This window comes from Cebidichthys violaceus, unplaced genomic scaffold (genome assembly GCF_023349555.1).
Source record: "Cebidichthys violaceus isolate CVI_PGR_0920_01 unplaced genomic scaffold, fCebVio1.0.p SCAF_8, whole genome shotgun sequence".
NCBI classification, from domain to species: Eukaryota; Metazoa; Chordata; class Actinopteri; order Perciformes; family Stichaeidae; genus Cebidichthys; species Cebidichthys violaceus.
In genome coordinates this window covers 2,847,501-2,875,172 of record NW_027176964.1, presented here as the reverse complement: position 1 = coordinate 2,875,172, position 27,672 = coordinate 2,847,501, and the positions used below count along the sequence as shown (strand labels likewise).

Below are 27,672 nucleotides of genomic sequence, written 5' to 3'. Positions count from 1 at the left end.
TATCTCATTGCACAGCTCCCGTCTTCCTCAGTTGCGCTGCTTCCAACACAGCTTGTTTTAAGTAGAGCTTTTATTTAATCACATTTCACCTCTATGTTGTCTCTAAGTAAAAAAATCTGAAGACGCCTTCAGACTTGCAATTCCCTTTGCAGTTTCAGTAAATGGGGACGATATTGTTGATTGTCATAGTCTTCAACCAATCAGCTTTTTAGTTTGACATGTTGGACGTATTCTTTGACGTGCCTGAGCCTTCTAGCTGGCCTACAAGTACGTCAGCATTAACGTGCGGCTTGATTGGTCAGTGGGCTAGCGTGACTGTTGTGAAACTAGCTAGCAGAACTTTGTAGTAGTAAGAGTTAAAGTTTAAAGATATGTAAGAAGTTTTTACGTTTTACATTTTAAATTACATTTTTTGTGTTTTGGCATGTTTAGCTGTGACAATCCCAATATCTACTGCCTCAGTGGAGCGAACATTTTCAGCCCTCAAACGCATTAAAACGTATTCAAGAAGTACAACTGGGGAGGCTTCACTGTCATCACTGGCGTCGATGAATCGAGAAGGACCTCTTACTGGAACTGAACCGCACCGATGTACTGTACAACCGTGTCATTGAACTCTTTGTAATCAAAGAAAGGAGGATAGACTTTGTCTTTAAATAGTGAACAGCAGCTTTGGTAAGTGACTGCTTTTGTTTTTTTACATCTGCAGTAGCGTTACTACTGTGTTAATTTTTCTATGATGTCGTTTTTATGATATGGTTAATATTGTTCCCTCTGATGTGAATAATATCTGAAAGGTGCTCTCGAGTGTGTTTTAATGCGTGTTTTAGCGCCGCAGTTTTGCTGGAATGTGTAGAGGCCTGTTGAATCGTGTTATTTGGGTTTTATGTTATTCTACCTGCTTTGTTGTCTTATAAATATATGTAGCTGGTTCTTGTGAGTTTGTTCTTGTCATTGTGTTAATTGCATTGATTTTGACTATAAGCATTGCCCGTTAACGACGAAGCATCCCGTCATGCTGGTGTCATAATGAGGTTATTAGGAGGTGGTTCAACTGTAGTAGGACAGCACTGAAGGCCCAGGTGTTGTTTTAGACTGGTGTGTAACATGTAAAAGACGCCTCATCTCACCTACCATCCTCAACCACAAACCTTCTGAACAAGTTTTCTAAACTGAAGAACAGCTCAGACAGACAGACAAGAAAAAGAAGAGGATGAACTTCTTCTTTGAGCTTTCACAGCAGTTGGAATCCACAATGTTTCATTAATGTCTCCCTCAATATCCGTTTTTTTCCAGTCCAGTCGTCCCTAAAAAGACTAAATAACCACTTCCTCCCTTGATCTCGGTCTCCACACACGACTATACTTTAAACGTCGTCCTCTACCCGCCCTGTCATATAATAGTCGCATTTGCCTGTTTCATGTTTACCTATTTTTTGAAGCATACTGTTTAGGTCAGTGTGTCCAAATCTAAGCATTGATATCACTGTTTCCTTTCTCCTGTTCCTTCCTGCACATCTCATTTCTCCCACTTTCCTCTGAACTCGGTAAAACCGTTGTCCTTTTCTGTCTTGTTCCCATTGCTTCTGCCACCTTTCCTTCAACCTCTGTTTAATGGTACTTTTGGTTTCTGTTCTGTAAACTGGCTACTGACGAACTTGAATCTGAACAAATGATTGCCCTCAATGGTCTTGTGTCCTCTATCCACTGTAGTGCTAACATTATTGCCATCATTTCCCCTGTGTACACTGATAGTCCCTCAGTGATCATTTTACCTATTTTAACATTAAATTCTGGAACAATAAATGCTGCTCCTACCTTGTTTCCTAAACTCTTTGATGCATCTGTAAAAACCTGAATATAACTGTGGTAACTGTCGATATGTGCCTGTATTGTATGCAAATTGAAATTATCCGCTCTACCCTTGTTCTTCTTTTTTAATAATGCAAAATCTACTGTTGCATTAAGAAGTATCCACGGTGCTGTTGCGGTCAATGGGACTGTTGGACTGAAGATTAATTTAGCTATGTTAAGTTCTGTTGCTCTTTGTGCTACTGTCCATCGGAAGCTTCTTGTCTTCCTCTTCTCCTTTTCCCAGCAAGGTTTTAGAGTTTCCTGTGTTGGACGCTCTTTACTGTAGCTAGGGTTGGGTACCAAAAACCGGTGCCAATATGGCAGATAATATGCAGATTTCGGTGCTTCCTTTCGGTGCCTGAGCCGATTGAAATACTTTCGGTGCTTCATTTCGGTACCTGAGCCGATTGAAATACTGCCACTGGTGGCCTAAAACGGACATTACAGCCAACATAAGCATCACCTCACTTGCGCTAGTTAACGTTACACTACTCTGATGACTCCGTCCTGGCAGCAGGTAACGATAGCCTAGTATAGCTACAGTAGCTAGCTAGCCATCAACCTTTTAACAGAGAAAATGCCGAAAGGTAAACGGTCAAAAGTGTGGCTGTATTTCGCACTAAAAGGCATGCACCGTGTTCGACTGCCTGCGTGAGCGTGAGCTCATGCCAAGCACCACAGCGGCCAGTGTGGGCCTCCCAGGCCCTGGCGATGGGGAGACTGGTCCCAACGCTGAACAAGTGGAGACCGATGATGACAACAGCAGCCTTACCTCAGGTTAGTAATGTAACGTTGATTACAAATCTTGCATTTATTAAAGTAGGCCTAATAACAAATGATAACTTAGGCGTTATAACCATGTTTAAGTTAGCTAGCTAGCTACTAGCAAACGGTAGGCTTCCTGCCGCCATCATAGCAAGTCAGTTATGAAACTGACTTGCTATGAAACTTAATGAAACTAGCGATGGCATGTGCAGTGATGCTTCTGTTGCCTGTAAAATATTTAACATTATTTATGTTTATATTTGTGGCTCTCCAGCTTCAACAGTGATTCACCTTGGCAAAGAAGGCTCATTTAACAAAAGAGAAGATGGAGGACCTCCACAGGTCAGGACCAGATGTGCGGTCAAGGGACTGCATTCTTTTTCCACTGTGGAATCTCCATGATTCAGGTAAAAAAAAAGTGATGTGAAAACAATATTTGTATAAAATCTGTTCCATTAAGACAATTCGTCAAAAAGACTAATAAATATCCTGAAATGTATTTTATACAGAGAGATAACCACTACCTTCAATCCTCGCTACCGACCCCCATCCAGGGATGATCTGTTCAATACTCGAATTCATCCCTGTGTGTACAGGCCTCCTCACACCATCTGAGAGGGTTGTCTCCTGTGCAGGACATGCAGTTAGTCAGGAGAGGTCGTATTTTGCCAGAGAAGGAAAATATGCTCATATTTCTGCAAAAGAATTGCTGAAGTTTATTCATATTTATTTAAGTATACTGTAAACTGTTGTTAACGGTTAATATATTGTTCATAGTTTGAAGTTAAAAAGTTTGAAGCTGTAGTTTGAAGCCAAGTGTTTTGTATTTATTTATATTTATAGTATACTTCAAACAGTTAATATATTGTTCAATTTGAAGAAAACAAATTGCCTTAGCAATAAAAAAAGCCTTTCTTTAATGTCGTCAATCGTCATTTTGTGCTTTTTTTTAAGTATCGGTTCAGGCACCGTTTAGGTACCGGTATCATTTTAAAAGTATTGTTTTAGCACCGATATCGGAAAAAACCCAAACGATACCCATCCCTAACTGTAGCCCTGTAGATTAGCCCAATAACTCAATGCTAGCTGTGTTCTTCTTAATTCTAGCGCCATTGCACCCATTTCCTTCTGTAATGCAGCCATCAGGGTTGTTTTAAAGGCACCGTTGCATATTGTCATTGTCTGATACTGAATATTATCCAGTTTTTTGAGAGATGTGCTTGCTGCTGATCCATACACCACACAACCATAATCTAATATAGACCTAATTAATCCACTGTATATGGCTTTCAAAGCAGTTCTATCTGCTCTCTCTGATCTTCGTTTTCAATTCCCTAGACAGAGCTATCGGGCTAAGACCGACATGCTCATCTTCCTTTCTGAATTTAAGGATTATTTTAAATTCTTGCCTCACAATCTTCTCACAAAACTCTATTTCATTCAACAGAACTGTTTCCCTCCAAGCTTCTCTTATTATTTTGACTCCCATTCAAACTTCCCTCACCCCGCCTGTTCTCTCCTTTCTTTCGTCCTCCTCTCCCACCAGAGACTGGGTTCCAGCCATCAAAATCCACATCATCATCCTCATCCATTTCCTGATTTGCCACCATCCAGTCACAAACCAGTTTATGCCAATCACCAAATCAAAAATCCAAAAAGTTGCTTTCAAAGTATGTTCACACATAACAAGGCATCAATAATATAATATTAATAATAGACTCACATTATCGGTGATCAAGTCATCACGTGAGTCACCTGTGTACAATATGCTTCACATATCATGGCACCATCTTATGGTAAAAAAAAAATACAACAAGTTGAATCCAAACTAAATAGTAACAGTTGAACTTAACATATGAGGATTCATCTCAAGTCTTTGTGGACTCACACATGAAGAAGCTGCTGAACGCTTTGCCCTCCTACATACAAGACTCCACTGACAAGCTGCTGAAGAGCACTGATGTCATTGATGAGAAGGATTTACTAGTAACCATAGATGTGAATTTATTCTGTTCCTCATGAGGATGCTGTGAATGCTTTCAGATACGTTCTGTCCATTGATGTTAATCAAATGTTTTGATGAGTCCTTTTTTCATGGATTGTATTCAACACAGTAACCTCTGTGGTCAATACATCAGTTTGTGATACGTTGATGATATTTGTCTTGGGTTCGGTGGTGAGTTAGAAAAGCTGGAAGAATTCAAAATGTATTTGAACAGTTTGATGCAAACTCTCCCTTTTAATAGAAATTTCAGTTCTGGATCAATCAACTTTTTAAATGTTAAATTAATCAAAAATGGTGAAAAACTACAAACAAGTATTCCCACTAAACCCACTGACAGAAACAATCTGATGACTGCAAGCAGTTTTAATCCAAGAGCACAGAGAGAAGGTCTTCCTTTAAGACAACTACGGATTGTGAAGAATTGAGAGAGACTTTGATATGAAATCAGTGGATCTTAAAAAATAAAAAAAAAAATCTAAAAAAGCAGGTTTTTCTTCTGACCGGACTGATTGTTCTTTCTCCAGAGAAATGTTCAGAATCTCTAATGAAACCAGCCAGCCTCTCACAGGTGTCGAGTTAATGCAGGAGATACATGTGATGATGAAGCTTTATAGATACATCATAATGTGTTATGATTGTGTTTTTAAAGCATTATAGACATGACCTTTATATAAATTGTTACAGGATTCTTTATTTATGATTTATTAAATATTATTCTGGTTGGCTGACAGGCTTTAACTGATGGCTTATGTGAAATTAAGAAAATCAAGACTGTTTATTGACTGCTAACATTTAACTGCTGACATGATGATTTAAGTGAGACACACAAGCATTTTTAACCAATAAATAATTATTATGAAATGATTTATCATAGAGTAAAACATAAGTAAATATATCTGCTGACAAACTGAAATAAAAAAGATTTACACAAAAAAAACCTGACTAGGAGTCTCAGGTTTCTGCATCCTTCAGACTTCCATCCATCTGGCGGTGGTGGAACTGAGACAGGGAGGGGCGCTCTCAGTTTGGGAGAGGAGCAGCAGGAGTCGGTGGTGAATGTGCAGGATGTGGAGGAGGAAGGAGCATCTCTGGTACTAAGCTCTGGTAGAATGGATCCTCCTCATCGGCTCTGGATCAGCTCCTGGTAGATCTGGAAGTCTGTGAAGTCGCATTGCCAGACCTCCATTAAAACAATCAGATTAAATGAAGAAGCACGGCTACACACTGAGACACTACCAAATATCTCACACTGCTGAACATCAGCCTGATCAACTGTGCTTTGAGGTCAGACTAGCAGGAGGAAGAAGAGCACTCTCTGGTCCATGAAGTTCAGCATCACAGTCAGTCAACGTGTGGAAATAGCTGTGAGGAGAAAGAGATGGTGTAAACAGAATGTAAAGACAAAGGCAGCTTTACTTCATCAGTCCAGACATGTTATTATTACACAGCTATGTTTCTGTTATCTGAGAGGTGATATTTATGAGTGTGTCTCTGGTCCCTGCTCTTCCTCTTAGGTCTTCACATGGCGGTAGGAGAGGAGGCAGCGGTGCATGTTGATGGAGGAGGCTGCGGGTGGAGCTACAGTCGTCTGGCTGAGTCTTCAGGTGGAGGTTGAGGTCGATGGCTGCAGGTGGAGGTTCAGGAGGCAGGTGTCTGCGAGGATCTACAGGTGGAGGAGACACCTCCAGGTTTCTGGTAGAGGCTGTGAAGTCAAGCGTATTAGTAATATTCCAAACATTACACTATGTTATATTAATATAGAATTTTATTTTATAATAGTTTGGTGCAACATTAATATTAATATTTACCTTTTATATGAGAGGGTTCACTCGCCCTCCACCTCCTCTCCTACTTTCTTAATACTTACATCTAATACAACTTAATACGAACTAATACAACTTAATACAAACTAATATAACTTAATACAACTTAATACAATTTAAACTAAACAATTCCACACTCATGTAAATCATTTTACTCTAAATAAGTAATTTCAAAATCAGCTAAATTTAATTCAAATGAATAAAGGTGTTTAGCTGGATCATGGTGCTGAACGTTACCTGGAGGGTCTGTGTCCTTTTGCACCACCAGCCGTCAAACTGGTCTCTCCTCTCCAGATAAAGACCCACGTTCCTCGCCCACTCCGGTTCAGGGTGGTCCCATAACGGGTGACGCTCAACGGGTCCCTGAGGTGGTTTTTGGGGACTTACCTTTACAGGCTCACCGGATCCCTGAGGTGGTTTAGCGGCACTTACCTTTATGGACCCACCTTGTTCCTGGTGCTGAACCTGACCTGGAGGTCCAGTGGCCTTGTTGCTCCACCAGTTGTTGAACTGGTTCCTCCACTCCGGATTAAGCCTCCTGTTCCTCGGACTTACCTTCAAAGGCTCACTGGGTCCCTGAGGTGGATTAGAGGAGCTTTGGAAAAATAACAAAACAAGTTATCATAACTATGCAGTTGACACACAATGTTACATAACCACATCACCAGGGGACTATTGTCCAGTACGAGAAAAACTGACAAAGACAAAAGTGAGGTAGTTGTTTTGAAGCCAAGGAGGAACAATTAGAAGTCAGTGCTCTGCTTAGATCGACAATGTTGAAAACCAGAGACCCAGCCAGAAATCTAGGTGTAGCTATGGACTCTGAATTTCAACAGCCACATGAAGATAATTACAAAGTCAGCCTATTAGCACCTTAAGAATATATCAAGGATTAAAGGATTTATGTCTCAGCAGGATTCATAAAAACGTGTTTATGCACCTTTTATCTGGAATAAACTCCCAGAAAACTGCAGGTCGGCTACAACTATCACTTCTTTTAAACCAAGGCTGAAGTCTTTTTTTTTGTATATATATTTCTATCTGTCTTTTAGCAAATCATTTCTTGTTTCTTTCTAGTTTCCTATTCTCTTGGCTCTTTAACACTTTTAATTGTATTTGAATGTCATTTTGTGGTGTGTTTCTTTTGTCTCAATGCTTTTGATGTTTTGTGCAGAAAACTTTGAATGGCCTTGTTGCTGAAATGTGCTGTGTAAATAAAACTTACCTTCTCTTGCGTTAGAACAGAGGTAGCCAACACGGTGCCCGCGGGCACCTGGTCGCCCCCATTGGACCACGTGAGTCGCACGCAAGGCATGTTCTAAAAATAGCACTAGTGACCATGGAGCTCCGTCTAAAAATGTTAGTTGCTGTTCATTTTGAATCAAAAACGCTTGCATTAATGTAGATTTTAAAAGGGCAATATTTCTTGTCATAAGAGAGTTGGGTACCCAGAGGCGCATGCGGGCAGCCAGGACGAGGCCGCCGCACCGCACTAGGTTTTCAGGTTCCGAATGGCGGGCAGAGCCTCTCTTGTCATCATGAAAAGTAAAAAACAAATAATGCTAAAATGAAATAAATATTAATATTTCTCTACTGATCTGTGCTATAAATGTAATTTATGTATGATTGCAATCATTTCAAGCATTTGTATAATCAAAATCGCTGAATTAGCGCATGTCCTGTTCAAACAGAGACACGTGAGGTGAGGGAGTGACGAGTTATGCCTCACCTCAGATTGTGAATCCCTCACTAACTGGGTTGAGCACGTGTCTTTTGATTTCTCATTGTTTGTCGCCACTTATTTATTGTATTTGTAGACACTTTTATTATATGTCCTTTCTTTACATAGAATAGGTAATGTATTTCACGTCTGTGTAGAACATATTTAGTGTTGCTGATCTGACAGAAACCGCAGTGAAAAAGCACAGAGGAGGCAAACACTACTCTGCCTCAAAGAAGAGGGTGTGCGAGAGCCCACGGGTCGGGTTTATGCTTGTTCTGTCGTTGCTCTTCTTCTACACTTTTCTTCTTCTTATATTTTGCTTTGACCACAAAAAATGTAAGATTCTATATCCAAGCTTAAAAATGTCTCAAAAAACAAGGAAATATGACCAAATCAACAGCAATTCAACGTCGGACAGGTAAAGTAACATTTTATGTGTTTGTTCTCTTTATACATCGGGGGTTGTCACACAGATTATTGCGGAATCTCATGATTTTCGCAGGTGTTGCCTGCGAGCGCTCCGCTTCTGAAACGCTCCTGGTGGGGCAGATCGCGGCGCACACGCTCCCGGTGGAATCAAATATACCATACCTATGTGTGTGTAAATAATGCTGATATGAAATATTAATACTAAATATAAATACTACATCCAGTAGTCAATGTGCAAGCTGCCAATTGAATGGTGATTTAAGATACTCTATTGGGTTCATATATTTGTAAATTTGACTTATAGTGTCAGTGCCTCACCAGCCACGAACCTCACCGCACGTCACTGGTTGGATCCCCCCCCCCCCCCCCCCCCCCTCGGCTATAGACGAGACATTTTACTAGTTTCTTTGTGGAGAAAAAGGTACCATTAGAAAAGCTGGTGTCGGTGACAACAGACGGGGCTCCCGCCATGACGGGCCGGCATGCAGGCTTCATTGCGCAATATAAAGGTGACCCAGACTCCCAAACTGTCGCCATTACCACTGCATCATTCACCAGCAGGCGCTATGTGCAAAAGTAACCGGCTTCTATCATGTGATGACTCCTGTCGTGAAGATCATAAATGGCATCCGCTCCAAAGCCAAACAACACAGGATATTCATAACTGATCATTTGTATAAACATGGGACAGAGTTGATTTGTAGATCAAGCTTTGTTCAAAAATGTTACAAAAGTGGTTAGTACAAACGAGACATGATTTGAAGATATGACAGTTAATGATAATTATTCACTAATAATAGTGATAATTTGTACAAAATCATAATAAGTGTGATTTTGAACCAAATGCCTCAAATGTGTTTATGAATACAAAACTGTCAAGAAAGATATTTACAAAAATATCAGAGATGTGATACCTCTGACTTTCAAATGTTGAAACCATCATGGTTGTGGAAATCATTATTCATAATTATTGTGAGGAATCATTAACATTGACATATGATCAGACAGTCTCTTCACATATATTATTATTATTATTATTAAAATGTGATCAGTGCAACTTTGTTATTCAGGAAGTTTGTATCAAACAAGTAGCCCTTCGTACTACTCAGTACTCTTGAAGTAGCTCTCAGTTTCAAAAAGGTTGGTGACCCCTGCGCTAGAAGGAGAACTAGAGGAGGAACTAGAAGAAGAGGGAGAGGAGGAGCTAGAAGAAGAACTAGAGGAGGAGTGTGATGGAAGATTTCCACTGTGACTTATCTAGATTGTAGCTGGTCCCCATTGCTTCCCAGCCAATTTCACCGCCAATCATTGTGTTCATACACTCTCACAGAAACTGAATGTCTTTGAGAATGAGCTTAGCAGATCACACTAAAAAAGAAAATCTGTATTCCTCAAAATAACTGTAGGTTATTCCCCAAACACCTGAATAGTCTAACAAACTTTCCCTAATGAATTGAAGGTGCATGGGACTAACTGACGTTAACTTTAGATCTGTAAGGTGATGTGCTATGGTGATGCTAAGGTCCACCCCCCCCCCGAAAAAAAGGCTACATAGTTTTGTTGAATTGCTTTACCTTTTTTGGGGTATATTAATAATAAAATTAATAAAATAGTATTAGTATATAACATTACATGACATAACTTTCAACCTACATAAAAAAAAGGTTTGGGGAACCGTGCAAATGCTTTGACAATAAAACGACACGTCCACATACAAACACGTTCCTCTATATTTAACTTCTGCGTCACTGCAGAACATTCCGGAAAATCTGAGTCGCCTGAGAACTTGAGAACTCAGCAGCAGGCTGATCTGTGAAAACTAGATTTTCCAGAAGATGGCAGTGTTTGGCAATGCATTGAGATGACTTCTCTGAGTTGTCCCTGTATCCAGAGCTGCTGTCATTCTGTGCACTGTTGCTGTCTTCATTCTTTTGCTGGTTTGAGTTTAGAAGTCATGAATATGACTCCTTTGGGCCATTCCTCTGACATAACCTGCAACAACAATCTTCTTTTTGGCATCTGCTGCTTTTGAAAGCAGGTGGCACAAAGCTAACAGGTTCTGTACAGCTAGAATAAAGTCACAAGGAGTAGAAAGTAAGAGGTGTCCAGAGGCCTTAAATTGTTTAATGTCATTTACCAGATTAGGGGAATGAAAACAGTACAATGGTTTTAGCTGGAGGCCTTCCTCATATGTTCTAATTCATCACTTCCTGCAACCACAGTATCAGATAAAGTCATTATCAATACAGAAGTAACGACATACACTATTGTGAACTTGTATGGGGGCGGGGGAATGTTAATTTCTGGTATTTAATGAACTAATTTATTAAAAGTAAGAGAGCGTTACAAATGCATTACAAGTCCCACAATGAATGAAAACTGAATTTTACATCAGTAATACATATTTACAATGACTTCCAAATTATGACATGCAATAATAGCCTAATAATAATTATTAAGATACCTGGTACAGGTATATATTTATACATTTAATCATCAATCAATTAATATGGATGGTGGTGCATATAAAAAATAATTTATTTCAATGTATTGTTCAGTTACTTCATGAACCGACTTCTGTTTTGTTATATAAATAGAACTGTTGATCAGCCTCTTCTGTGATTGTGTGACAGGCCTACAGACTCACATGAAGCTGCTTACAGTTAGTCGTATAAGTACAGGCTGGGTCCTGTCTCTGTTTTCAAAATAAAATCGCATTTCATAACTTTTGGATAAAATAATGTTGCTATAGCTATTGCAAGCAGGACAATTCGAATAAATGAACAAGAATTTAGTTTTTCAACAATTATGTTCTTGAATATGGTCTGTATTTCCACCATTGTTCTTTGGTGCCAATATTACATGTGCAGTTTGGGCAACAGTGAGAACAGCTGGTGTCATTTCTAAATTTAGAAATCAGACATGTTAACAGCTTCAAACAGGGTAAGCCAAGGTGCATTTCATTCCTTCCCTACACAATTGGTTGCAGACAGCAATTGCCATATTTCAGTCTTGAAAAAGTTATTTTATCAAGAGATGAAAAATAATAAACCTTAAAAAAAGATGGAGAAAAACGGCTGGGTTACCAATCAGGCAAAGTGGATAACTGACATTAAGTCTAGGCCTAGTTACTCTCAGGGGTCCAAATCTCAGGGCTCCAAATCTCTGGAGGGGCCTTCTGTCAAAATATGACAGTTTATTGCTGCATTGTAGTTCACATTGCAATGCAATTACCTTGAATTGTTTGCTGGATTGGCAGACATTCCAGGATGTTTCATGAACAAATAGTTTTCAGTTGAAATTCTAGGTAATGTGTTAATATTAATAATATCACGGTGGTACGTGCTATGATAGAAAAAATAATCTCCATAAATCCTAACTGTTGTTGTTTCACCTCCTGCTGTCAGAGCAATACTCGAAAACAGCAGTTGAATGACCGGCTTTTATTATGAAAACTCAAACAGGAAGCCCATCGTCTTTCATCACTTGTATTTTAGCAGCCTTCACTTCAGGGTGGGAGAGTCTTCCAGCACTCAGCAGTGGAGCGACTCTGGCAGCCGTGGCGGCCGCCTCTCACCCTCCCACGTCCCGCTTTCAGTAACCGTCACTGCACTGCTGATGCACCCAGCCGCCATCACTCCCCGTTCCATCACACCTCCGCTGGGAGCTCCTATTCTTCTTCCTTGTCATCATCACCGCGCATCTGAGAATAACCCGCACACTCTGGACTTCACAATAAGCCCCCGAGTAGTACTTTTTACCCTCCGTTTCTGAATGACGGGCGGTCGGTTCGACTTTGACGATGGTGGCACCTACTGCGGAGGCTGGGAGGAAGGCAAAGCCCACGGCCAGGGTGTGTGCACCGGTCCAAAGGGCCAGGGCGAGTACTCGGGCTCGTGGTCCAACGGTTTCGAGGTGGTCGGGGTCTACACCTGGCCCAGCGGGAACCTTTACCAGGGGTACTGGGCGCAAGGGAAACGCCACGGACTCGGCGTAGAAACCAAGGGAAGGTGGATATACCGGGGAGAGTGGACTCACGGGTTCAAGGGCCGGTACGGAGTCCGGCAGAGCCTGAACACACCGGCCAGGTACGAGGGCACCTGGAGTAACGGGCTGCAGGACGGATACGGCGTGGAGACGTACGGTGATGGAGGTGAGAGGGGGACAGCATTAGGGACATCGATTCTGATGCAACTAGATGTTTTACAATGTTGGAACATATTTAGTCTATTTTTAGAAACTACATTGTATCAAAAACATTGTGCCCACTGACCACGCATCAACCTTAACGCCCTCATTAACAAACCCACGTTGACACACGCGCACGCACGCACGCACGCACACACACACCCACACACAAGTGCAACATTGGGTTTGTTGTGAACTTAAGTTCATACTATTATTCCGTTTTATTAAGAAGCTGTGGAATAAATGAAGCAAGTCTTTGTAATTTATTTGAGATATTTCACATTTTCCCAGGCTTGTAACCCAACACATTAGATTTGTTTTCCAAAATGAGGGGATGGTATCAACCAATCCAATAAGCGTGTCCTAGAAAGTGACGTGAATAGTGTAAAATATACAAATGAACACTTTATGAAGAGACTGTAGAAATTATTAAAACTCATCATGTTTTCATCATTACATTTCATTAATAGAATATTTTGTACTTCATTTTATTTCAGAATGCCCCTTTTCTTTGTTATTTTATTTCTTTATTGCCTTTTTCGTTAAAACATTTCATCATGACACAATTTAGAATTGTAGAATAGATTTTATTATTCCCTCTGGAGGAAATTCATTTTAATTTTTTTCACTTGGTTGTCATTTTACACACACATACAGACCGGAAATATACTCATGTACAAGCAGTGATCAGAGCGAGACGGCTGTCTCATAGGATGGCAGCAGACCGGGGTTCAGTGCCTTGCTCAAGGGCACCATTGTAGTGCTCAGGAGTTGAACTGGAACATGTACTAGTCCACACCCCGTACTTGGTCTGAGTTGGACCTGAACAGATGACCCCCATTGCTGCCTCATTTTTGCAGAGCAGCCTTTGACATCCACTTTAATGGGTTGTAATGTGTAATGCTCCATTTTAACAGAGCACACCTGTTGTGGAACCTTACATTGAATAAAATAAAATGTCCTGTGCCTTGTCCCCATGGACTGAGCTGCTGCTGCTCCATTTTTCATAATGTCACTTCTCACGTCACCGCCCACTCACCTATTAGTCATTCAAGTACCCCCTGCCTCTCTTAAGTGAGCAAGCAAGGGTGATCGTAGCTAAGTAGAGAGCAGGGCCGCTTTTCAATCAGAGGGTCTGCGGTTCGATCCCCGGCTCCTGTCTAGTCTCCTCCTAGTCTCATGTCAATGTGTCCTTGAGCAAGACACTTAACCCCAAAATTGCTCCCATAGCTACGTCTACGGTGTGTAGATACTGTAGATACTGAATTGTAAGTTGCTTTGGATAAAAGCGTCTGCTAAATGACTGTAATGTAATGTAATGCTACCAAAGTTAGCTGGTTAGCTCTTGTTAGCGGGAGCTAACAACCATGCCAGCGTTATTCTGAATCAACCTACTAGATGCTGCTGTAAATAAACGCAGTACACAGAGACAGTAACTAACTTCTGTAGCTTTAAAGCCTCACTTAGCTGAACAAGTCTGCTCAGGCTACCTAGCTAGCTAGGCCAGCTTAATACCCAGCATCAAAGAGAAGAGACTGTGTTAGCATTGTTAGCTAGCTCCCATTAACTTGAGCATTCACAGAAAGTCTGTCTTTTTGATCTTCATAGTTGTTTCTTTCTCTGAGGAACATCTTTAGAATCAAAACGCTATCAAGGTGACTCAGATTTAATTAGCTAACCAGAGCCGTTAACACTGTCTCTTCAATTTGATGCTCAGTAAACCAACTCCCCCTAGCTAGTTAGCCAGTTAGGTAGCATGTTCAGTTCAGCCTTGTTAAGTTAAATAAAAACGAGATAGTAGACTTAGTTTCTGGGTCTGTGCAATGTTTGTATTTACAGCACCATAGCTGATTCAGAATTACTAGTACTACTCATCCTGACACTATGACGTTTTCTGAGGCTGCTTTGTCAAGTCTGACTAAATAATACTGATGTCTTGAGGGGAATCTCAACTTTGACTTAAAGACTATACCTTTTTGTTTGTGTAGTGACAGACGGGTGTTAACCAGGCAGGGGGGGGGTCAAACAAAAGATGCTATTCAGTTGCATCATGAGAAGTGTTTGATATATAGGGACTAAAAGATGGGATGTGTTATACCTCTGCTGCTTTGATTTGGACCGTTCTGTTTCTCTTCATGCTGTGGTCACACCAAACACAATGCCGATCTTCACCTCATGTTACCAGTGCGAGTTTGACCGTATGATCATTTGTATTTATTTACCTTATTCCTGTGAGACTCGCCGGAGAGGAGGGGCTTACCTCCATTTAGATACCAAAAACATTTCTTTGCGCCATTTCTTTCTGTCATCAACCGTGGTCGAAATAACCGCTATTGCTGCTTTGGTACTGTTGTGGCAGTCCCAGATACGTCGGAAAACCAAACGCTGATCGTGTCTGGGTTCATATCATCATCCGGGGGCGTTTCATCAAGCTCAATCAACTGTATCTAGCAAGTCACATGTTTACTGAATTAATCTGGATTCCTACAGCAGAATGAACTCAAACTAAACAGATATTTTCTATGATGTAATCGCAATAAACAGATCAAAACGAAACTAAGATAAGTACAAAACATGATACAGATTTGTAAAAACTCTGAATTTATGCTTTGTCAGGACTGTCCGCGGGATGACAGGCAGACAACTTTTAAAATGCTTGTATTGGGTCAATCAGGGCTAATGCTATGATAATATTGTAGCGGCACCATCAACATTCAGAAAAACAACGTCTAAATTAGGCATGCATATTCGCCATCGACGACATACATTTATACACATGCATTTTCGTTTATTCATTTAGTGCTAACGTAGAGTGCTGCCAGATGGCTACAATACACTTTTGCTCAATTTTTGATTCACCAATGTTGAGAATCTCAATGCTGATAGCTTTCAAGGAAATTTTTAACTTTAACTTAAATAGGTGAATTGCTCGTATTAGCGTCTTTGCATTGACTTTGTATGTAATCACGTTGCATCGACAAATGCGCTTCATGTTTGGTGTGAACACACCATTATGAATCCCCCCAACTTTATGGAGGTGATGTGCCCTTTATATTGGAAGCCTTACTAAAAAAAACCATACCAAACCAAGCTGTAGGCTTGAGCACCGTAATACTAAAACGTCAACTATAAATTTCAAGTGTTTACTGTAACTTCTTACTCTGTATTTCATAACAAATTCTTCTTCAGCACTTTTGCCCAAGTAGAACCCTGAGCTGTATCACATTCATGTATAGCAGTAAAGGGTATGTGGAGCTACTTTTACCCACTACTGGTTATGTGAAACCATTTCTGCTTCCCAGCCAAGGGGCCCCCTCTCTCTTCTACTCTCTCTATCTTTAGCTCTGCCCTGCACCTTGATGTGGCCGGAATTAATCCATTTTACTTCGTCAAATTGTTCTTAGCCAAAGCATTAGGGTAATGCCAATCAGACGTTCTAAGATTGCTCATTAAATACAAGCACTGCTAGTGTAATATTAGCCTGTTGAGCTAAGATTATGCATTTAATGTGTATACAGTTTAGTTTCAGCGTATTGCAAGGGTAGTTATGGACTTTTCATTGAAACTAAATTAATTTTGTTTTGTTTAATTTTTACTTCTGTAACCTAATATAACTCCCCTTTCAACTCTGGCAGTGGTCAATTTATATAAGGAAATAAGACAATTTAGCAAATGAAAAGGGGAGAGAAGTGCTAAGCCAAATTACTTGGACTGAAACAGCTCACATGATTAATACAGCATCATTCATTTCTTCAGTTTAATACCAGTGCTACGTCACTCTGCTGCTCTGACTCAACAGAAATACTCCTCTCAATTAGTCCTCTTTTTGTCTCTGTTAAGCTCCTGAACCTGCTGGAAGTGTTGAGTTTGCAGAAACAGCCGTGGTAAATTAATACAGCATATTATATTATCGCAAAATATGTCCCATGATTCTGTTGAGAATTCTGATTGAATGCTGTAATTTTAGGACACGGTTGGTAGGGTGTTCTTTTCAGGAATCAGTGCTTTCAACGGCACAGCATAAACAAACAGTTATTCTATATCCTCTTGAACCGAACTTCCAGAAATCAGAACAATTTAAAAATGTATATGTCTTAATAAACAAATGGCACATCTCTGCATCAATATCTTTAGAGAACATACAGTTGTGGTCAAAAGTTTACATACACTTGTAAAGAACATAATGTCATGGCTCTCTTGAGTTTCCAGTTATTTCTACAACTCTGATTTTTCTCTGATAGAGTGATTGGAACAGATACTTCTTTGTCACAAAAAACATTCATGAAGTTTGGTTCTTTCATGACTTTATTATGGGTTAACAGAAAAAGTGACAAAATCTGCTGGGTTAAAAATATACATACAGCAACATGAATTAGCAATTTTGGTGACTTAGAAAGTTGTGTCAATGAAATGAGCTTCATAGCATGGCCTCTTAACTAAACGCTACAATGGGAAAGTCAAAGGAGCTCAGCATGGATCTGAAAAAGCTAATCATTGACTGGAACAAGTCAGGAAAGTCACTTGGAGCCATTTCAAAGCAGCTGCAGGTCCCAAGAGCAACAGTGCAAACAATTGTTTGTAAGTGTAAAGTGCATGGCACTGTTTTGTCACTGCCACGATCAGGAAGAAAACGCAAGCTATCACCTGCTGCTGAGAGAAAATTGGTCAGGAGGGTGAAGAGTCAACCGAGAACCACCAAAAAGCAGATCTGCCAAGAATTAGAAGCTGCTGGAACACAGGTGTCAGTGTCCACAGTCAAGTGTGTTTTGCATCTCCATGGACTGAGAGGCTGCCGTGCAAGAAGGAAGCCCTTGCTCCAAAAGCGGCACCTTAAGGCTCGACTGAAGTTTGCTGCTGATCACATGGACAAAGATAAGACCTTCTGGAGGAAAGTTCTGTGGTCAGACGAAACAAAAATCGAGCTGTTTGGCCACAATGCCCAGCAATATGTTTGGAGGAGAAAAGGTGAGGCCTTTCACCCCAAGAACACCATGCCTACCGTCAAGCACGGTGGTGGTAGTATTATGCTGTGGGGCTGTTTTGCTGCCAATGGAACTGGTGCTTTACAGAGAGTAAATGGGATAATGAAGAAGGAGGATTACCTTCAAATTCTTCAAGATAACCTAAAATCATCAGCCCGAAGGTTGGGTCTTGGGCGCAGTTGGGTGTTCCAACAGGACAGTGACCCCAAACGCACATCAAAAGTGGTAATGGAATGGCTAAATCAGGCTAGAATTAGGGTTTTAGAATGGCCTTCCCAAAGTCCTGACTTAAATCCCATTGAGAACATGTGGACAATGCTGAAGAAACAAGTCCATGTCAGAAAGCCATCAAATTGAACTGAACTGCACCAATTCTGTCAAGAGGAGTGGTCAAAGATTCAACGAGAAGCTTGCCAGAAGCTTGTGGATGGCTACCAAAAGAGCCTAATTGAAGTGAAAATGGCCAAGGGACATGTAACCAAATATTAGCACTGCTGTATGTATATTTTTGACCCAGCAGATTTGATCACTTTTTCTGTTAACCCATAATAAAGTCATGAAAGAACCAAACTTCATGAATGTTTTTTGTGACAAAGAAGTATCTGTTCCAATCACTCTATCAGAGAAAAATCAGAGTTGTAGAAATAACTGGAAACTCAAGAGAGCCATGACATTATGTTCTTTACAAGTGTATGTAAACTTTTGACCACAACTGTATATAAGTATTAGTGATATCGTAGCCAATGAATCATACTGCAACAGAATATAGAGCCAAATAGAGTACAGATTGCAGTAATGCAGTCATATATTACTGTATGACATAAGGACCACAGGATTTAGGAATTGACCCCCTACGCCGGTGCTTCACGTCACATTCAGGTCAGAGGTTCCTGACCTGGGGGTTGGGACCCCTCAAGGGGTCACAAGTCAAATCTAAGGGGTTGCAGGATTCTGAAAGGAATTCTTCACCCCTCAGGTGCTCACTTGTATATCAATTACTCGCCCTGTGTTACTTACTTAGTGAATCCATATGATTTTTATAATGAGGTCCCATCCAAATTAGGCTATAATGAATCTACTAAAACCTGCCAGCAGATACTAAGATAGTATTTTTTTTTTATCAAGGACACCACTAAATGAACAATTTCAAATTACGATAAATTACGATTTTGACTATGTGAGTTTCCCAAATAGGCTGTGTTTTGAGAGAAACTTCTAGAATACCGACCACTGTGGAGGAGGCTTATTCCACATAGCAAGATAGCTACATGGAGTTATGTTTGGGCAGCCAACAGACTTCACAGTGTCTCAAGTTACTTCCATCTTTTAAAATAGCTCATTCTCACATTCTCCAGCTGAAGCCATAAGGACCAGAGTCTGAGCTTTCCTTACTGTTTTATCACCTAATGAGGCTTACTGGTGGTGCTTTTAGAATTGGAAAAAACTGTCCAAATGTCAGACTCAGGCACAGACAGATGTACAGTTGTTATGCACCGGGTGTGTTGTCTTGTTAGTCAGGGATTTAGTTTCAAGGCAATCTCCAAAGATTGAAGGATTTCATAGAAGTACACAATGAAAATACTCTTTTGTAGCATTTCACAGAAAACACAAAAACAAGTAAATGATCACTTTATTTATTTATTTATTTACTCTTGTTTTAAGTAAGTACAGTAATTAATGCACGGTCATTGATGGATGATTAACAACTCTTAGGGTTGTGCCGAATAGTACAAAGCTTCGTTCATTATGTTGTAATTCAAATTCTAAAACATTTGTATGGTTGTTTTTTTTGCATGTCTGTTCATTGTGTTTAAATTCAGTATTTCTGCACAGTTGCAGTCAAGATTCAGGCTCCACTAATATTACGAGTATTATACTATTTGTGGAGTTAGATTCCAGTTGTGGCTGTGTAGGATTGTTTCCCATTGGGATTCAAACATTCTTTTCAAATGCCAAATCAACCTTAGAGCTGCAAATCGAGGTAAACCATGTGTGCATTATGCTATTTTGTGTCACCTTTTATGAATTCCTGAGGCAGCCACTGATATTAATATTCAATTATTAAAAATGTAATTCAATATATTGATACTTTAAAGGATCCGTTGAGCCTGCAATTACTGATTTGGCCAATTGGATGCAGCAAAAACAGGCTGTTAGAACAAAACATTGACTAATCATCACCTTTTTAATTGACATGGATAATGTGTTAGCGAACAGTTGACAATTTACACATCCAGTAGTACAGAGCAACATTATCATTCATGTGAGTGGTGTTTGTATCCACCAGATAATGATGAATATTCACTCTCTTTTACCCCTGTTTTGGTCTCTTCCAACTCCTTAGGAAATGATCTGTCTCTTTTGAATTGCTAAATGCTCCTCTATGTCCAACAGCTAGTTTCTAACTGTGTCTGTCTGCTGTATGCTGTTGAGCAGGTAGCGTACAGTGTACCTCAGCAGGTAGTGTACGGTGTACCTTAGCAGGTAGTGTACGATGTACCTCAGCAGGTAGTGTACGATGTACCTCAGCAGGTAGTGTACGGTGTACCTTAGCAGGTAATATACGGTGTACCTTAGCAGGTAATATACGGTGTTCCTCAACAGGTAATGTACGGTGTACCTCAGCAGGTAGTGTACGATGTACCTCAACAGGTAGTGTACGGTGTACCTTAGCAGGTAGTGTACGGTATACCTTAGCAGGTAAATACGGTGTACCTCAACAGGTAATGTACGGTGTACCTCAGCAGGTAATGTACGGTGTACCTCAACAGGTAATGTACGGTGTACCTTAGCAGGTAATATACGGTGTACCTTAACAGGTAATATACGGTGTACCTCAGCAGGTAATGTACGGTGTACCTTAGCAGGTAATATACGGTGTACCTTAACAGGTAATATACGGTGTACCTTAACAGGTAATATACGGTGTACCTCAACAGGTAATGTACGGTGTACCTCAGCAGGTAGTGTACGGTGTACCTCAGAAGGTAGTGTACGATGTACCTCAGCAGATAGTGTACGATGTACCTCAGCAGGTAATGTACGGTGTACCTTAGCAGGTAATATACGGTGTACCTTAACAGGTAATATACGGTGTACCTCAACAGGTAATGTACGGTGTACCTCAGCAGGTAGTGTACGGTGTACCTCAGCAGGTAATGTACGGTGTACCTCAGCAGGTAGTGTACGATGTACCTCAGCAGATAGTGTACGATGTACCTTATTAGGTAGTTTACTGTGTACCTTTGCAGATGGTTTACGGTGTACCTTAGCAGGTAGTGAACAGTGTATCTTAGCAGGTAGTGTACAGTGTATCTTAGCAGGTAGTGTACAGTGTATCAGAGCAGGTAGTGAACAGGGTATCTTAGCAGGTAGTGAAAAGTATATCTTAGCAGGTAGTGAACAGTGTATCTTAGCAGGTAGTGTACAGTGTATCAGAGCAGGTAGTGTACAGTGTATCAGAGCAGGTAATATACAGTGTATCTTAGCAGGTAGTGTACAGAGTACCAGAGCAGGTAGTGTACAGAGTACCAGAGCAAGTAGTGTACAGAGTATCAGAGCAGGTAGTGTACAGAGTATCAGAGCAGGTAGTGTACAGAGTATCAGAGCAGGTAGTGTACGTTGGCCTTTTAGAGCTTTTTCACTGAAAACAGAGTAATGAGTTGACTGCTGAACTCTTGAGCTCTAGAGCTCACCACTATGACACTTTACTCACACGGCCTAGATACACTTCACCATCATACTTCCTGATCATACCTGTACACACCTGTTTATCACCTGTATTTTATTTTAACTTGTCTCAATTACAGTTTATTCATTTCATTATTCACCACAATATTACAATATATTTTATTTCATTCTATTTCATATACACAGTGATTGGTGATCTGTTGTGCATATGGCAAATGAAGACTTGAAACTGAACTAAAACAATTACATTTTGTCAGTGAAACTAAAACAATGACATAAAAGTTGCTATGACGCTCAGTAGAGCTGAGGGGGCTGCATAGTTGGAGAATTATCTGTGGGTTTCTTTCAGGAAAAACACAGGTTACAGATCTTAATAAAGATAATAATGGCTGCATTCCATGTAGATGTTCCCATCCCAGGGCCTTGATACTGTGCACGCTGGGTCTCTACTGTAGGAGGGGTGTAAATTACAAGTTTCATCACAATACCATATTATATCAATCACAAAGTCTGCCACGACCGCAATCCGTTACATTTATCAACTCATAGAAAGCCACTAAAATATGATTTGATCTTTTTATTACTGGGCTCTGTAGGAAAAAGGTGCACTTAGACGACAAACACAGAAGCTCCATGGGAATTTAGAAATAAAGGCATGTATCTAAAAGATGATATGTATCCATGTTTTGACTTTTACATTAGGTCGCTGATCATGGAATCGTTATTTTGATCCAGATCGATATGACGTTACATCGTAAAAGAATCACAGTTATCAGCTCTTCAGCCGACAATGACCAAGGCAGCCAATCGAATCAAGCAAGAGGCGGGCTTTACTACTGTACCCCTGACTTCCTGTTTTGATTCCCGGTAGATGTGGTTAGAACAGACATTGATATTAGCGATAGTTAATTATGATGAACTTTATAATTTCTCCCTCCTCCTCATTCAACAGCAAGAGCTCCATGTCTGCATTGAAACATTTTTTCCTCTGGTATTTACATTTGATCGCCCCCGCCCCGCTCCACAGGCTCATCAGCTGTTTTGCCCAACTGTTTTGCTTCTGCGCCTATTTTGACGTGTCTCGGTGTAATCGGCCCCTAACACCAGCTGCAAGCATCTTATAATACATCATTAAAACTACTAATGCCCCCAAATAATGTCAAATAATCAAAGCAAATATTTAAATGAAAATACAATCATTTAAATTGTGTGTTTTTATGCAAATAACTACTAAAGATGACAAGTAAAAAATATTTTTTTTGTCCCATTGTCGTCATATCTAATGCCAAGATGCATTAAGATAAATGTGACGGTGATGACTAAACCTGAGCTTTTCCTTGCTTGAATAAGCCACTAGTTTGATTTTAGGTGTAATATGAAGTATTACATTACCTCTGCCAGACATAAGCCTGCGGGGAGATCATGTGTTCTGTTGCGTGTGTGCATCTGTCTGTCCACAGCTTATCTCAAATACTGCTTGAACCATCAGCCTAATATTTTTGGTGTTCGTTTATGATTGTATGCTCAAGAACCTCTCAAGGTTGCGGTGATTCACTCTTTTTGAAGACTGCTTTATGTCGTCATCCTCTTAAACGGCCGATAGTAACCAACATCAGCTTCAGTAGCAAAAGGCGTTTCTGGCAATCGGCTAGGCTTTCCTAGTCTGTCGCAGGGATCATGTTTGCCTTTGTTGAGGCTCAAAAATTGACATCTATAAAAAACTTTTGGTCTCATTTTGAACCGCATTAATTCCATATCAGACCTGTTATGATCCACTAATGTTAGGCACCATACCAGATGAATAATCCCTGTTCTTTTGTTTCCTTTGCCACCATCTTAGATATAAAGTAGCCAAAGATGGACAACTGAGTGAGATTCACCTCTTCTTTGTTTGGGAGGCGAGAGGGACACCTGCACTCTACTGAGGGAACTTTTCTAGTTTGAAATGTTTCTTGTTTCACAGGCCCATCAAAATACCAGAACATTAACACACATGTTGTATCCTACAGCTGTAACTGAACTGCTCTAAAGAGTGTGTCAACACTACTTCATACCCTGATTTCATTTCCTTTTGTTTACTTCTTATTCCTTGTAGAAGTATGGCAGGCATTTTATGTTAGTTATTTTACAGCAGTTGCTCATGTCATTGACTAAAAGGTATGACACAAATCCCACTGAAATAATTGTTTTAGAGACTAACTTGTGCCTACTCAATATTTGGGAAACCACATTTTGAGTGATATTTTTAACATAACCTAGTAGCCTACATACAGGCGAGGATCCACACTAACTTTTTTCTCCACATCCTGGAACCGTCAAAAATTATTTCATCCGTCAATAAGTATGTGTATATCGTCAGAGATTCTGAATGTTACCCTTTTGCATTGTTATTGTCATCTATAGTGGTGCATAAAAACAGATTATTCAAATGCAATGAATTAAGAAATAAATAATAAATATTTGCTTTGATAAAAAAAAAAATGGCATTAGTAGTTTTAAATAATGTATTATAGACTATGCAGTTATTACAGTTTAATTTATTCTAATACTATGTATTGTAACACTGCTTGGGCTGCCACATGTCCCATTTACCTCAATAACATTTTACAAAAAGTGTTTAGTTTTGCTAAAAGAGGCGACTCATTTTCTCCTCTCATCAGTAAATACAAACTCATTTTCTATTTCTAATGTGAACATATACAGTGCTGTGAAAAAGTATTGGCCCCCTTCCTGGTTTCTTATTTTTTTGCATATTTGTTACACTTAAATGTTTCAGATCATCAAACAAATTTTGATATTAGACAAAGATAACCCGAGTAAATACAAAATGCAGTTTTTAAATGATGATTTAATTTCTTAAGGGAGAAAAGCTATCCAAACCTTCTTGGCCTTATGTGAAAGTAATTGCCCCCTAAACCTAATAACTGGTTTTGCCACGCTTAGCGGCAACAATTGCAATCAAGCGTTTGTGATAACTGGCAATGAGTCTTTCACGTCACTGTGGAGGAATTTTGGCCCACTCTTCTTTGCAGAATTGTTTTAATTCAGCCACATTGGATGGTTTTTGAGCATAAAACAGCTTGTTTTATGGTCAGGCCACAGCATCTCAATCAGATTTAAGTCCAGACTTTGACTAGGCCACTCCAGAACCTTCATTTTGCTTTTTTGAGCCATTCAGAGGTGGACTTGCTGGTGTGTTCCGGATCATTGTCCTGCTGCACAACACAAGTGTGCTTGAGTTTGAGGTCACGAACTGATGGCCGGACATTCTCCTTCAGGATGTTCTGGTAGAGAGCAGAATTCATGGTTCCATCAATTATGGCAAGTTGTCCAGGTCCTGAAGCTGCAAAGCAGCCCCAGACCATCACACTACCACCACCATGTTTGACTGTTAGTATGATGTTGTTTTTATGAAATGCTGTGTCAGTTTTACGCCAGATGTAACGGGACTCACACCTTCCAAAAAGTTCAACTTTTGTCTCGTCAGTCCACAGAATATTTACCCAAAAGTCTCGGGGATTATCAAGATGTTTTTTGGCAAATGTGAGACGAGCCTTTGTGTTCTTTTTGGTCAGCAGTGGCTTTCGCCTTGGAACTCTCCCATGGATGCTATTTGTGCCCAGTCTCTTTCTTATTGTTGAGTCATGAACACTGACCTTAACTGAGGCGAGTGAGGCCTGCAGTTCTTTAGATGTTGTTCTGGGGTCTTTCCAGACTGATTCATGTCAGTTACTTTGTTTCTCATCTGTTCTTGAATTTCTTTAGATCGCAGCATGATGTGTTGCTTTTTGAGATCTTTTAGCCAACTTCACTTTGTCAGACAGGTTCTATTTAAGTGACTTCTTGATTCAACAGGTCTGGCAGTAATCAGGTCTGGGTGTGGATAGTGAAATTGAACTCAGCTTTCCAAAAAATCACAGTTCATTCATGATTTATCAAGGGGGAGGCAATTACTTTTTCACATAGGCCCAAGTAGGTTTGGATAGCTTTTCTCCCTTAATAAATGAAATCATCATTTAAAAACTGCATTTTGTATTTACTCGGGTTATCTTTGTCTAATATTAAAACAACAGCCTTCTTATCGCTACCACCAGGTCAGAATAATCATTTATCTGCTCATGGCCGTAGCCAGCTATGACCTCGGTAGTTATTTAATTAAATAAAAATAAAAAAACACTGTCCCTTTGCACCTGCATGACGTGACACCTCTTTAAACTGACAGCTAATTATAAAGTTGTGTGTGCAGGAGGTGAAGATGTGCCGGCTGAGGTGACTGAAGGAGGCAGAGTGTGTGTGGCGTCATTCACTGCAGCGAATTTACACACAAAACTATAGTCTGGGTAAACTAAATATGATATATGCACAGTATGAGAATGATTGAAAACTATTGACACACAAGCAAAAAGTCGGGCCCTCTCTTTGGTGCTCCGGGGTCGAGGGGTGTGATGGTGAGACTGGGCTGATAGAACATTGAGTTGGCTTATAGCTTCAATGATTGAAAGGGTTGCTTATATCATAGTTCAGGCTCACTAGCACAAATATCACCGATGGTTTGAATGTTTCTGATCAAGTGCATGTAGCCTGCACGTTATCAGAGGTGGTGACGTTAACATTTGTGTGGACAGTAAGATACTCAGTAGTGAGATTCATGCCTGATCAGACCTTTCTCTCTTAGTTTCTGTTTTCAATACAGACTGACAAAGAGCCACCGCCAGCTTAAACTGTTCCAACTCTATTCAGATTTCCTTGAATCTCTTTCTGATCCTCCATAATTGTATATAATAATAACAAAAATAATAATAATAATACTTACTCATCGGTTCATGCATGCTTGTATTCCATATAACAATGCCAAAAAACACTTGATTAATCATTGATTAGTTGATGAATTCTTTCGTTAACTTACCAATAAATAATAACTATAACGTCTACCATTTATATGTTAAATAATACAACATATTAAAATCCAATATTGTTGTATACAATATAATACCATAATGTTATTTAATATCTAATACAATACATAAAGAAATCTACATTTTTTGCAAAACTCACAAAAGGTGAAATTCTAAATAATTTACACCAGTCATATATCGGAGCCTGCATGTCCCAGAGGAAGTTCTGGCTATTGAGGAGGTTCATGTTTTGGCATAGAGCTGATTAGTAATTTAATTCCAACTAGTAAAAAATATAACGTTCAATTTCTCATGTTTATAACAAACCAAATGTCATGAAAATCTGTTTATTAGCGATCTTGACCTTTCCAATATGGCGGACAGGAAAATGTGCATTAAACTCATGTTTAATCTGACGCATCAAGGCATTCCACGTAAATTTGCAAACACTAGATTTGGGAAAACTTGTGCAGCACACACTTGAAACATTTCACAACACAATTTTCCTGTCGGTCAGTTTAAAACCATGACTACAAACTACCCCACTCCTGAATGTTTGATCTCTTCTTGCCTGGTTGTTTTAGTTGATTACGTTCCAGCCCTTATTCCACGGATGCTTCTGTTCAGTGACTTCTGTAATCTCTTGGTGATTCTGTTACATTTCTGTCTCTCTCTTTTTTAAATATCTGTATTTTACAGTTCCCTCACTGTCTGTCGTCTCTCACCCTCTGTTCTTGCTGCAGGTACGTTCCAGGGTCAGTGGACTGGTGGGATGCGTCATGGCTATGGCGTGCGTCAGAGTGTTCCATACGGTATGGCCTCTGTCATTCGTTCCCCTCTACGAACCTCGCTGTCTTCCCTCCGCAGTGAGCAGAGTAACGGTACGGTACTGCGTGACAGCCTGTCCGACAGCCCCGCCGGTACGCGCGGCGGCTTCGTACTCAACTTCCACTCAGACGGAGAAGGTTCAGAAAAGAAGAAGGGTCTTTTCCGCCGCGGCTCCCTCTTCGGGAGCCTCCAGCGATTGCGCAAGTCAGACTCACGCTCATCGATTTCCAGTAAGCGCAGCTCAGCACACAGTGACACCACCATGAGCCGCATCAGTTCAAGCGACGCCAACTCCACCATCAGCTTTGGAGACGGAGACGACTACCTGCCTCTGGAGGACAACGTGGACGCCACCACCACTGAGTCCTACATGGGCGAGTGGAAGAATGACAAACGCAGCGGCTTTGGTGTCTCCGAGCGCTCCAACGGCATGAAGTACGAAGGCGAGTGGCTGAACAATAAGCGACATGGCTACGGCTGCACCATCTTTC

At 40.3% G+C, this 27,672-nt stretch overlaps 1 protein-coding gene across 1 annotated transcript in view; it reads left to right on the top strand.

The window, feature by feature from the left end:
* Window positions 1–12,166: 12,166 nt before the first annotated feature.
* Window positions 12,167–27,672, top strand: part of LOC137865858 (junctophilin-1-like) — a 31,751-nt gene continuing 16,245 nt past the window's right edge. The window contains exons 1-2 of the mRNA XM_068701397.1: window positions 12,167–12,751; window positions 27,097–27,672. The exon at window positions 27,097–27,672 is cut by the window's right edge and continues 175 nt beyond it. Coding sequence (XP_068557498.1) covers window positions 12,373–12,751; window positions 27,097–27,672 — 955 coding nt within the window. The 5' untranslated portion in view covers window positions 12,167–12,372. The remainder of the gene's footprint in view (window positions 12,752–27,096) is intronic.